This window comes from Myxocyprinus asiaticus, chromosome 6 (assembly GCF_019703515.2).
Source record: "Myxocyprinus asiaticus isolate MX2 ecotype Aquarium Trade chromosome 6, UBuf_Myxa_2, whole genome shotgun sequence".
NCBI classification, from domain to species: Eukaryota; Metazoa; Chordata; class Actinopteri; order Cypriniformes; family Catostomidae; genus Myxocyprinus; species Myxocyprinus asiaticus.
Window position 1 is genome coordinate 28,130,005 of NC_059349.1, and position 13,450 is coordinate 28,143,454.

The 13,450-nt window shown below is 37.3% G+C and overlaps 1 protein-coding gene across 2 annotated transcripts in view; it reads left to right on the top strand.

The window, feature by feature from the left end:
• Nucleotides 1-2,310: 2,310 nt before the first annotated feature.
• LOC127442306 (ephrin-A2-like) overlaps nucleotides 2,311-13,450 on the top strand; it is a 123,017-nt gene continuing 111,877 nt past the window's right edge. For both annotated transcript variants that reach the window (XM_051700228.1, XM_051700229.1), the window contains exon 1: nucleotides 2,311-3,356. In XM_051700228.1, coding sequence (XP_051556188.1) covers nucleotides 3,247-3,356 — 110 coding nt within the window. In that variant the 5' untranslated portion in view covers nucleotides 2,311-3,246. The remainder of the gene's footprint in view (nucleotides 3,357-13,450) is intronic.

A 13,450-nucleotide genomic window follows, 5' to 3' on the forward strand; every position in this document is an offset into this window, starting at 1 on the left:
TATATCGCAGAGAGTATGCCCAACAGTTGTGGCAATTTGTTTTTCAAAAGCTAGTGAAAGCCTAGCTAGCCAAGTCGACAAAATTGTCCGTGAAGAGCGTGACTCAGATGAACTATAAAACAAATATTTGAAGGAAAGGTAAATATTACTTAAGAATATTTTTATTGGCCGTCATTTCCACTCAATTTAATTTGGGATACAAATTATGCAAAACGCGTGAAAATATTATCTGTGTGGATACATAAAATGTTAGTTATGAAATTAGCTTTAGCAAGACAGAGGCCGTCCGTTTTATTTCAAAAACGTTAAAGATGTCCTTTAATCGTTGTCATTTCCACCACGGATTTATATTAAATACAAAACAGAATTTGAGATGTGGTGGTAATGACACTGGTGGGAATTTTCATGACTTTCAGAGAAAACAAATCTCACAGGAGATTAAAGGGATAGTTCAGCCAAAAATGAAAATTCTCTCATCATTTGCTCACCCTCATGCCATCCCAGATTTGGACCTTTCACTTTCTTTCTTCTGTTGAATACAAAGATTTGTAGAATATCTCAGCTCTGTAGGTCCACAAAATGCAAGTTAATGGTGGCCAGAACTTTGAAGGTCCAAAAATCACATAAAGGCAGCATAAAAATATTCCAAGACTCCAGTGGTTAAATCCATGTCTTCAGAAACAATATGATAGGTGTAGGTGAGAAACAGATCAATATTAAAGTTCTTTTTTTATATACCATAAGTTCTCCTCCCGGCCCAGTAGGTGGCGATATGTATGAAGAAAGCGTTTCGGCAAAAGAATGTACAAGTGAAAGTGGAGATTTATAATAAAAAAGGACTTACATTTTGATCTGTTTCTCACCCAGACCTATCATATCTACAGAAGCCCGTTTTGTCCTTGGTTTATAATTTTTTTCTGTTGTTTTCACATGATCACAACTTAATTTTCCTTCTTTACATGGTTTATTTTACTGCCATCTGGTGTTTAAAAAAAGCGTAACCGGTTAGCCGCTGTGGCTGGTGTTTTGAAGCAATAAAATGTATTAATAACGCTATTATGTAATTTTTGTCTTTTGTTAACTAAAGTGTTTTAAGTAATACTCAAATGAACACTCAAAGGCTTAGAGTTAAGAAGTCACTGTGTTCTGTTAAGAAATACACTCACTGAGTACTTGATTAGGAACACCTGTACACCTACTTATTCATGTGATTATCTAATTAGCCGATCGTGTGGCAGCAGTGCAATGCATAAAATCATGCAGATACTGGTCAGGAGCTTCAGTTAATGTTCACATCAACCATCAGTGATTTCGACCGTGGCATGATTGTTGGTGCCAGACGGGCTGGTTTGAGTATTTCTGTAACTGCTGATCTCCTGGGATTTTAATGCACAACAGTCTCTAAAGTTTACTCAGAATGGTGCCAAAAACAAAAAACATCCAGTGAGTGGCAGTTCTGCGGACGGATATGCCTTGTTGATGAGAGGTCAGTGGAGAATGGCCAGACTGGTTCAAGCTGACAGAAGGGCTACGGTAACTAAGATAACCAATCTGGCCTGAGTTTGCCAAAAACATCGCAAGCTTAAGTTGAGCATAGACACCATTGGCGCCAGTGGTTTCTATGATCTACTTAGGCTTACAGTGCTTTTGGGAAATGCAGCCTTACGCAAATGTAGTGAGCAGAATAATATCTCAGAATGCACAACAAGTCGAACTTTGAGGCAGATGGGCTACAACAGCAGAAGACCATGCCTGGCACTTTATTAGGACCATAGTGTTCATAATAGAGTTCTCAGTGAGTAAAAACAATGTCTGAGAGTAAATAAATAACGGATTATTAACACTTAAGTTGTGATCTCGAGAAAATGAAGTCATGATCATGAGAAAACAAGATTTTGTTATGCTGAGATCATGTGGAAAATGAAATTGTGGTCACAAGAAAACAAGACGGAAAAAGGTCATAACCCATGGACAAAACGGGCTTCTGTACATATCGTTTCAAAAGACATATATTAAACAACTGGAGTTGTATGGATTACTTTTTAGCTGCCTTTATATGCTTTTTGGACCTTCAAAGTTCTGGCCACCATTCACTTGCATTTTATAGACCTACAGAACTGAGATATTCTTCTAAAAATCTTAATCTTGTGTACAGCGGAAGAAAGAAAGTCATACGCATCTGGGATGGCATGAGGGTGAGTAAATGATGAGAGAATTTTAATTTTGGGGTGAACTATCCCTTAAATCTCCTGTGATGATGTAGTCTAGAATTTTGCATACTCAGCCAAATTAATTTAATTATATTCTAGATGTCCACATTGCTAAATGTGCACGATGTTGAAGAAATAAACATGGAATCTTGTGAGGAGAAAGTGTAGAGGTGAGTTTGAAGAGAGCGCATCCCAAAGCCCCGCCCTTTCTGAAGGTAGACCGCTAATCATAACTGTCGGACGCGGATCAGATTCGGGATGATCAGATGAATTATGAAGAAGTCCAGGAGTCAAATCGTTTTATAGTCTATCACGAAGAGCGGATTTAGTCGATCGAATCTAAACATTCAGCAGATCCAAAAAGCTGATTCAAAGAGTAAGAAGCCTGAGAATGGGGCAAAATTGCCTTTGTTCCTTCAGGACAGAGGGGACTCCGTGAAAACGGGTTGCGATGTGCGTAGCGTCTTGCCTTTTAGATTGTCGCGAGCCTGAAACAACACGATTCCTCTGACAACTGTGAGATAACTTGCACAAATAAGATGGACAACTGATGAAACACGAAACAGAAAGGCGTGTGTTGTAGATGTGGATGTGTTTCATGTGTGCTTCTCATGTAGACCACATGGGGTAAGGGGTATCTGGAAGTTGCCGCGCTATAACCGGGAGCATCACTAGGACACTTGAGACGCGTTTCGTCCTGTCCCGCATTCAGATGATGAACGGATTTTTGTTGCGCTAGAAAATTCTGCCTGGACTGTGCCGTGCACCATATTGGACCCCTCTTGCACCATAAGAATTCATAGCAATGGATTTTCCTTAAACTTCAAATGCATGCCATACTTGAAGTAGGCTATAGAAAGTTATGGTGCTCCTGCGGTCGGAAGGAATGAAAATCTGTCTGGATTACATGCCTTTTATAATGTTCCAGACTACGTACATAGATTTCACTCAAGCATCCAGCTATTTGAAAAGTTGTGTCTGAAATAAGCGAGCGAGAATTTTCGTTTCGAGGTGCAGACTAGTATCAATAACTCAAATGGAGTTGCCGGTGGTGGTTTTTGCGGTTGTGTGTTGGGTCTCCGTATGGTCGGACGACAGGATCATCTCAGACAGACATGCAGTCTACTGGAACAGTTCAAACTCCAGGTAAGTGTCCGTTCAAAAGTGAGCCCTCCCGCGGCCACATATCAACGCCTCAGATGATGGAGACGGGCTTTTCTTGTGTTTGTTTTGTGTTTTCATATTATAAAGTACAAGGTCTAAGTTACAGATCTTGTGTGTGGTATGTGGGATTTGCGTCGTCCACTAGAGATTGTGACACAATATTGGTTTAACACTGCTTCTCTTCTTAATAAATTACTAATGGTTATGAATTAAGCAAGTTGTGATCATATTTGCCTGGATTTGTGCATACAGCCGATGATGGCCGAGTTAAGCAGTGCAACGTCCCCACCGCTAGAACTGCCCCTGACACCTGTACACCTACTTATTCATATGATTATCTAATCAGCCAATCATGTAGCAGCAGTGCAATGCATAAAATCAGGCAGATACGGGTCAGGAGCTTCAGTTAATCATCAACAATTAGAATGGGGAAAAATATGATCTATTTAAAAAAAAAAAAAAAATGGAGGGACCAGTCGAAATTTATTGTTGCAAACAACATGCCACAAATGCTGTTGATTGAGCTTAACTTGTATTGAACCCAGAATATTATTTTACTAATAGTATGTAAAATGACTAAGGAGCCACTGGCTTCTAAACTGAAACATTTAGATTTTAGTTGCCACATCACAGAATTGCTCGATTTAGATTGTTGTTCAAAAACAAGATGGAAAGCCAAAGAAAAGACAGCTGATAGCTCATTAATCAGGTGTTTAATATATAAACTGTACAGTTGAGTGCACAAATTTGCATTCCCCTTTTGTCTCATAAGTTTTCACACCCCTTTTAGAATTTATACAAATATAAGAGATAAAAGATCTTTTTTTTAATTATTCAGTACTGCCCTTCAGAATCTACATAACAGGTATTTACATAAAGTATATTATGCATATAGTAGTGTGTTGAGCATCAGTGAATGTTTGCACCTTGTGTAATAGTTGTGTATGAGTCCCTCAATTGTCCTAAGTATCAAAAGCTGGATCTCACATCACAAATAAATAAATAATCTCTCTCTCTCTCTCTCTCTCTCTCTCTCTCTCTCTCTCTATATATATATATACATTACCGGTCAAAAGTTTTGAAACACTTGACTGAAATGTTTCTCATGATTCTCTTGAAATTAGTTTTGTAGACAAAAATATAATTGTGCCACCATATTAATTTATTTCATTATAAACTAAAATTTAATAAAAAAATAAATACATTTTTCTTTTTTTTTTTTTTTGAAATTGATGACTTGGACCAAATAATAAAGAAAAGCAGCCAATAAGTGCCCAACATAGATGGGAACTCCTTCAATACAGTTTAAAATGCATCCCAGGTTGATACCTCAAGAAGTTGGTTGAGAAAATGTCAAGAGTACATGTCTGCAAATTCTAGGCAAAGGGTGACTACTTTGAAGACGCTAAAATATAACACAGTTTTGATTTATTTTGGATTTTGTTTAGTCACAACATAATTCCCATAGTTCCATTTATATTATTCCTTAGTTTTGATGACTTTACTATTATTCTAAAATGTGAAAAAAAATTATAATAAAGAATGAGTAAGTGTTTCAAAACGTTTGACCGGTAGTGTATATATATATAGTTTATTTTTATATGTGTGATGTGAGATCCAGCTTTTGATACTTAGGACCATTGATGGACTCATACACAATTAATGTTTTCACATTCAATTTATTATATATATATATATATATATATATATATATATATATATATATATATATATATATATATATATTATATTATATTATATTATATTTATAAAACCTTAGTCTTTCTTTACTGTGACTGGATGGCCCAGACACAAAGACTTAAAGAGTGCAAATTGAATGAAATCCCAGATGCAGTTTATTGTACTACACTGTAAAAAAAATCCTGTTAAATTTACGGTAAAAAACTGGCAGCTGTGGTTGCCAGAAATTCACCGTAAAAAATACAGTAACCATGTTTCAGGCTTTACAGGATGTAATTTTGATGCCTGTATATTTTATGGTGCATTTATATTATTAAGTGATAAACTTGATATATTAACCTTCTGAAACTGTAAAAATCTGCTTTTCACTTTATTATGTATTGCTAATAAACATAGTAATTACAGAAGGGCACATGGTGACATGAAGTTCATCAATAGTGGCCCTTCCAGGAGCAATGACCAATAAACGTGCTCAGAGTCAGTCACACGAACACCAAACACCATCAGGGTAACACATGTGAAATTAAAATAATCCAACAAATATTAACTAAACTACATCAGATATAACATAGAACATCCCAAAGTACTTCATTGATATTAAAAATAGGAGCAATATAACTTTTCCCATAAAATGTAATGAAATTTAATGGTTCACTCAGGGAATTCTGGGAATGCCCAATTATTGTTTTTACCATAATTTTAACAATAATTTATCATAATAAGTACATGTGTATCTTTGTCTTGTTAAAGATAATGTACATTTTTACCATTAATTATACATGAAAATCATACTTTCTACATCTAAAAAATTTAATTTTTACAACATTTTACAGTAAAACTACATGTATTGTCTTTTTAAATATATACAAAAATGTTACCGTATATTTTAAGTTAACTAACTGTTAACCAATTAAGGTTTTTTTACTGTAAAATTTTTACAGTCTTTTACCATTAAAATTACAGACAATTTTTACAGTGTACTCCAATCCCAATCAATAATAACCAGAAAAAAACAAAAAGATTTGGTACATAACACGGGACTTTTAATTATAAAGAAGCCCGAAATACACATGGGACTACTATTTTGAAATGTCTGCGCTCCCAGTTGTGAACTCACAGAGGGCTGATTCACTGAGAAAGTGACTCGAATTCAAACTGCAAAGCTGAGCTCCTGAGTTCAAACTAGCTATTGTCAGGTGATTCATTATAAAGACCCGGTTCAAAAGAGTCATTTGTTCACAAATTGGACATTATGGCTCACTCTGTGTTAGTTGTTGCGTGCAGCGAGCAAGCTCATATCATCACCAGAAAGGGTGAAAATTTGCACTGGCGGTCTAAAGATGTATTCAGTAACTTACAAGATGATTTCTGACGAAACCGCATATGAAAGCACACATCCCGACTGTCGCCAGTGGTGACTAGATTTTAAATTATTGTCACAATCATTTAATTTTGGTTGCATTTGTGACCATTTTAGTTGCAGTCTGGAGCCCTGCAATCGTGGAAACTTATTTTATGTTGTCTTTACTCAGGGCAAATATTTACTAAAAATTCACTAAAACATTTGAAAACAGAAAGTGTTTTTATTCATGGACAAGGCTTTCTAAAGATTTTGGAACTGACACTTGACAGCAGTGACCAGTTCTATTATTCGGCCAATCATACACAGTTATCACAGATGCCGACAATCTCAAAATGGCCAAATATCAGCTGATATATTGGTCTATGTATATAGGAGATGGCTGAAAAATAATGCTGCCCTATAAAACCATGCATGCAGTTGTTACATCCACTTGTCCATCCATCCAGCAATCTTCCATTAATCAATAATACATTGTAGATTTTTTTCTCCCAGAATTTTTCCTTTTAATTTTTTCTACTATGAAATCATAATGATGTGTGTTCATAAACCAGATTCATGATGAACAGCAACCACACACACTTCCGCAGGCTGACAGAATTTGAAATCATAATTTCTAAGTGAATTTCCATGACATTGCCCATTTCCCTTTTTCAAGGATATCATTGAAAAGGATTCTCCAACTGGCATGGTGGGTTTGCTCAGGGGATGTCAGCCTAATGGCTTTTGACATGCAGCTCCTCAGGTAGAGCTTGGCTAGATAAATAAACATGGTGAAGGTGCTCTCACGGCTGAATTAACAAAGTTAAGAGTGGCTGTCTTGCAGTACATCAGTAGTCTGCTGAGGTTTAAAATATTAAAGAGGCTCAGAGGAAGATTTCTTTGCAAGCTGGGTGCACACTCTTCCACCTCAATAGAACATAGGGCTGGATTAGAATTTTTTGCATTAAATAAGCCACCAAGATGTATTCAATCTGCATTAATCCTTATTTAGCAAGATTCTCTGCCAGTTTTCTTTTGTATCATAAGACTTTGCTGTGTATAGATGATAAATGAGATAAATGTGCAATGTGCGAGTCCCAAATCCATTTATGATATGTGATTTGTAGCAATACATTTGCATGTCTCATTTGAAATGTTTTTATCAGATAGTTTTATGTGCCACAACTGGTTTCAGAGATACTTCTACAAATACTTGTTGTATTTATATGCCGATGCTCACAAAGAGCATATATTTCTGTTATTTTTCCAGTGAATCTATCAAAAAGAGCAGCATTTGCACCCCACTAAGGGATTGTATTAGAAACAATAAAAAAAAAAAAATGCCCAGGGGTCAGCTTTACATTTCAGCCAGTCCTGACCTCCCTTCTAGTTCTCTTGTAGAATTATAGTCACAATCGAGGTGAGCATTTGCAGGGTAGTTCACCTTGAGCATTAAAAGCTTGCCATGAATCATATTTTCTCCTCCTAAGCTCCCTGTCAGGGGTCTTCTATTGAAGTGCACACTGAAAAGATGGACATCCCCTCAATGCCAATATGCTTGGCCTCTTGGGGGTCCACATGAAAAAAAAGAAGATGCCCATTTTTGTAACCCAAGAGGATGGACTAATCTAATCCTGTGGTTTATCCTTCAAAAGGCCCTCTTCTTGAAAGCTTTGAGGTTCTTAACAGACATCCCAGCCCATAGCCTCTCACTCAAGTTGTGCTGCGGTTGGCTGGGGACAGCTCAGTGCTCAGTGTTGTCTCAGCATTCGCAAAGAGAAAAAAAAAACAAGTGGAGCTGAGGAATCCAGTGCTCACAGTGATTCATAGATGGCTGCTGTCATTATTCCCTTGACAGCTCACACTGCTTTTTCTGAGACACTCTGCTGCTGCTGCCTTATGGGGCCAGCAGGAGTGCTTACCATTGAAGTTCTGCCACAGCAAAGCAACTAAAGGTTATTTGCATGCTAGTTCATCTCTAAATTGTTACCATTATGGAAACAATGAATATGTGAAAAGGTCTAGATGGAAACCACGAATACCCCATGCCCTGAAAAGGGCTATGAATATCTTAAAGCAAATTGTCTTCACAACACAATGCATCAGCGAGTCCAGTATGCAAGTTATTATATGAGCTTATTGTTATACGTGATTGAATTTAATTAAACATAACCTCTCATCTGATTGTTTGCAGTTAGATGGTGTTGCACAACCATTCATGTCTGATGATCTTGACGATCCACAGCTGTTGATGATGTAATGGCTTTGAAATACTTGTCTTGTGCCTTTGAGCGCTTGTTACTTGGGAAAGAATCTTAAGCACTGCATCATGTTTCAGGTTGAGATTTATACTGAACTCTTCCATGTACATTTGCAATGTTGTTTTAGGATTTTCTGGTGGAATATCTCTTCATGCTCATTTGTCTTTACACTTTTCAATCAGATAGCAGACCATGTTTCCCTTCTCTTTTTCTGAGTATCAGAGTGCTGTTAAATTTAATTTTGTCTGACAAGCAGGCTAAAGCTCAAGTAGCTGTTTGCACAGCGAGAGGTTTGGTACTTATGTTCTGATTTGTCTTTCCTATCTACACTGGCAGCCAAATGTTTGGAATAATTTACAGATTTTGCTCTTATGGAAAGAAATTGGTACTTTTATTCACCAAAGTGGCATTCAACTGATCACAATGTATAGTCAGGATGTTAATAACGTGAAAAATTTCAGAAATGTTCAGAACTTCTTAAACTACTTCAAAGAGTTGTCATAAAAAAAATCCTCCACGTGCAGCAATGACAGCTTTGCAGATCCTTGGCATTTTAGCTGTCAGTTTGTCCAGATACTCAGGTGACATTTCTCCCCACACTTCCTGTAGCACTTGCCATAGATTTGGCTGTGTTGTCGGACACTTCTCACGCACCTTACAGTCTAGCTGATCCCACAAAAGCTCAATGGGGTTAAGATCCATAACACTCTTTTCCAATTATCTGTTGTCCAATGTCTGTGTTTCTTTGCCCACTCTAACCTTTTCTTTTTGTTTTTCTGTTTCAAAAGTGTCTTTTTCTTTGCATTTCTTCCCATAATGCCTGCACCCCTGAGTCTTCTCTTTACTGTTGTACATGAAACTGGTGTTTAGTGGGTAGAATTCAACGAAGCTGTCAGCTGAGGACATGTGAGGTGTTTATTTCTTAAACTAGATACTCTGATGTACTTATCCTCTTGTTTAGTTGTACATCTGGCCTTCCACATCTCTTTCTGTCCTAGTTAGAGCCAGTTGTCCTTTGTCTTTGAAGAATGTAGTGTACACCTTTGTATGAAATCTTCAGTTTTTTAGCAATTTCACGCATTGTATAGCCTTCATTCCTCAAAACAATGATTGACGAGTTTCTAGAGAAAGCTGTTTCTTTTTTGCCATTTTTTACCTAATATTGACTTAAGATATGCCAGTCTATTGCATACTGTGGCAACTCAAAAACAAACACAAAGATAATGTTAAGCTTCATTTAATGAATCAAATAGCTTTCAACTGTGTTTGATATAATGACAAGTGATTTTCTAGTACCAAATTACTAATTTATCATGATTACTCAAGGATAAGGTGTTGGAGTGATGGCTGCTGGAAATGGAGCCTGTCTAGATTTGATCAAAAATGACTTTTTTCAAAAAGTGATGGTGCTGTTTTTTTACATCAGTAATGTCCTGACTATACTTTGTGATCAGTTGAATGCCACTTTGGTGAATTAAAGTACCAATTTCCTTCCAAAAGCTAAATATGTACATTATTCCAAACTTTTGGCCACCAGTGTATCTTAAGCTCACCTTTGTGGCAGAGAGGGAAAAAAAAGTTTTTTCAAAAAGTTTTCACCCAGTCATCTCTGGAGAAACAGTCCTCTTTTGAGGGCACAGTGCTGAAATCTTGCTTCATATGATTTTCAACTTGGAAAAAGGTTTTTGAAAACAGAAATGGATGTAGTTAAATTTTATTTCTTCTCTGTTTTAAAGTCTCCTTGTGATTTTGCTGCAAGTGGAAGCTCAGATGTTGCTCTCCAGGTGCTTTACGAGTGACTCATCGTCATATGGGAATAAGTCTTGAAATATGTAGGTTCACCGGTTAAAGATTTATCCCTTTGGTTTTATCATTTGATGCCAGCACGTCAGAGTGGTCTGTGCTGTTTTTAGTTTTCTCCCTCCTTGTTCTCTTTGTCATCTTCATGCAAATAATTCTGCATATCATTGGTAGTTATTTATTTTTGCATGGTAAACGTGTTTCAGTGCTTAAGTTTTCAAGGTCTATTAGACCCTAATTACATCTCAGTATCTGTTGTATATTAATGTAGTTTCATGGTTTCCTAAGCCATAAACATTTCAGCATGTGGAACAGCAGTGAATGGTTATGTGAGGAAAACATTTACTTTGAGACAGACATGGTGTAAAGGTTCCCAGTACATAAAAGTGATACTCTTAAACATTTAAAAATAGCACAGAGGGCAACCTTAACCCTGGGGCTACAGTAAGACCTGTGGCAAACTACTGTATAAATGCCTTTTTTTCCACTCTCTGCAAGCAATCTCAGAATGCATAGAAGACTTAACTTTTTCAGTGAAACTTTATAAATTCTTTCTCTTTGAATCTGTAGCTAGCATCATTGGGAGTGGTATTGTGGATTTTGCAGTCGCTGTATATGTTGCCTTCACTGCTTGTAGGATATGCCGTGTCTGTCTCCCGGGAGTACAACTCAAATTTTTTCAAGCTGTCGGAACATTTCAGTGCTGTGGCATAAAAGCTAGGCATTGTTTAAGAGCATGCGGTTTCAGACCTGCTGCATGCTTGTTCAGCAAGCAATGAATGGCATTTGTGTTTGAGATGTTCCAATGAGACTGGAAGATTCAAGTGCTGGTGGACAGAGAGATTTCCTCATTTTTAATTATTTTCCGATCACTTTACTTAGACAAGAGCTTTTAGCTTAAAACAGAGCAGTATCTGTCCCTTTGCATGCTCAGCTATTTGAGTTAGGGCTGGGTGGTATATCGATTTTTAAAGATATATTGATATATTTTGAAACAAGATATAGGATAAGACAATACCTTTTATATTGATATAGTTTGATGTTGCGTTACATAACCCCTTTCTTCCGTAAAGCAGTGCCAGTGTTTGCATCTCTCCTCCCTCACACTCTCTGTGCAACCCCACCCCCACTCTCCCTCTGCGTTTGCGCAAACCCAGCCCCACTCGCTCACAAGCTCTCCTACAACATGGGAGACACAGCACTGGTCCACACTGCCGAAGAAAACTCACCCTGTGTCTCAATCAGCTCCCTAGCTCCCTATGTTGTGAATCAGTATATCGTGAACACGAATTCGGGCACTGGTAAGGGTACTGATCCACTGAACATTGAGACACTTATGACTCAATCACCCACGACACGTCAGCGAGCTCGCACATTGTAGTGCAGCTGTTATTAATCAGCACCATCGCTGTATAAATGACACTATGGTTGTGTCTCGTTTAGAAGGCTGCATGCTAGGTAGGACGCATCCTTTGAAGGCTGCAGTATACCGAGCGTCCTCCTTTAAACAAGCCTCATTTAAACGAGACGGCCTTCGTAGGACAAACGGAAACGTAACGTAACATGGTTGCTATGACAGTACGCCACTCTTTAACAAGCGCGAGCACTTCGAGTGAGAAGGGAACAAAGTCCCTCTGGAAGGTAATGTATGAAGTACATTTTAGGAGAGTTATAATGATGTAAAGAGAAAAGAAAATTGATTTTACAGGTGTACTTTTAGTCTAATACTTCATTTTAATTATATAGTAATATAATTATACATATTATGTACTCTGCACCCATCTACTGAGGTACTTCAACTTGGGAATTAACATTACTTGCATTTGAACATCATATTTACAGGCAAATTGGCGTCTTTTTTTTGTTTTTTTGTAGACATTTCCATTAAAGCAAAGAATTGTGGGTTGTGAGTGTCCACGAAGGATACACCTCATGCATCCTCCGAATTACCGTGAAAGATGGTCGCATTTGAAGGCTGCATTTGAAGCGTCCTGCTCGCTTTTCTGAAACGAGACAGCCTCGATGACGTATGCGGCCGACAAATGTGACCTCCGGAGGACGCATCCTTCCAAACGAGACACAGCCAACCATTCATTTTCATTGAAGATATTGAAACGTAAAGTGTTAAAAACGTTTTTCACACTCTGGGTTTTGGAAAGCAGAACTAAATGTTTGCAGGTTAAACTTAGACAGTGGTGAATGGGAGATCACAGCAAATATTATTTTCACTTAACCATTTGCTCCAAAACCAAAAGAAAAAATCCATTATTACACTTGAATGACTTTCCAGAAGAAGAAAAAAATAGAGAGGAGTGGATTAAGACAGTCAGATGAGAAAAGATGCCAAATTTACTGTCACTCTCTCAGCAGCTGTCATTGAAACCCCCTCGCAGCTGTAGTAATGAATATTTTAAAACTAATTCCAGGGTAATATAACACAATATATATAATATAATGTTTTCAATTTACACTCAATATTTCAAAAATGTATAATATAAAAAAAATTGCGAGATTTACGCTGATAAATAAGGTGGAAATGTATCACCACAGTCTGTGAAAAATTTCTATAAAGATAAATGGCATAAAGAAATGCAAATATTAAGGAGTGTATTTTAAACCTTTTAACAACTTAAATATTTAAAAGATTGTTTCACTTTCATGGTAATTATGAATGAAAGACATTACAAACAGCATCTCTTTTAAAGAGAAAATAATGCTTGGACTTCATAGGTTTACACTTGTGCTTGTCATCTAAGGACTTGAGAGACTTCAGAAGACACAAGGACGTTTCCTGTAAGGGAACATAGTGAGCAACGATGCTCCCTGGTTTTTACAGTTTGTGGGATTTTTTTAGGGAGCAAACATAAACTGCGGAACGAAGAGTGTGTTAAACTTCATGCTGCTGCTGCAACCCCGGCCGCGAAGGCTTTGCAGCCCGAAAAGTCTTCTGCCCTGAAACAAAGCACGTTGCA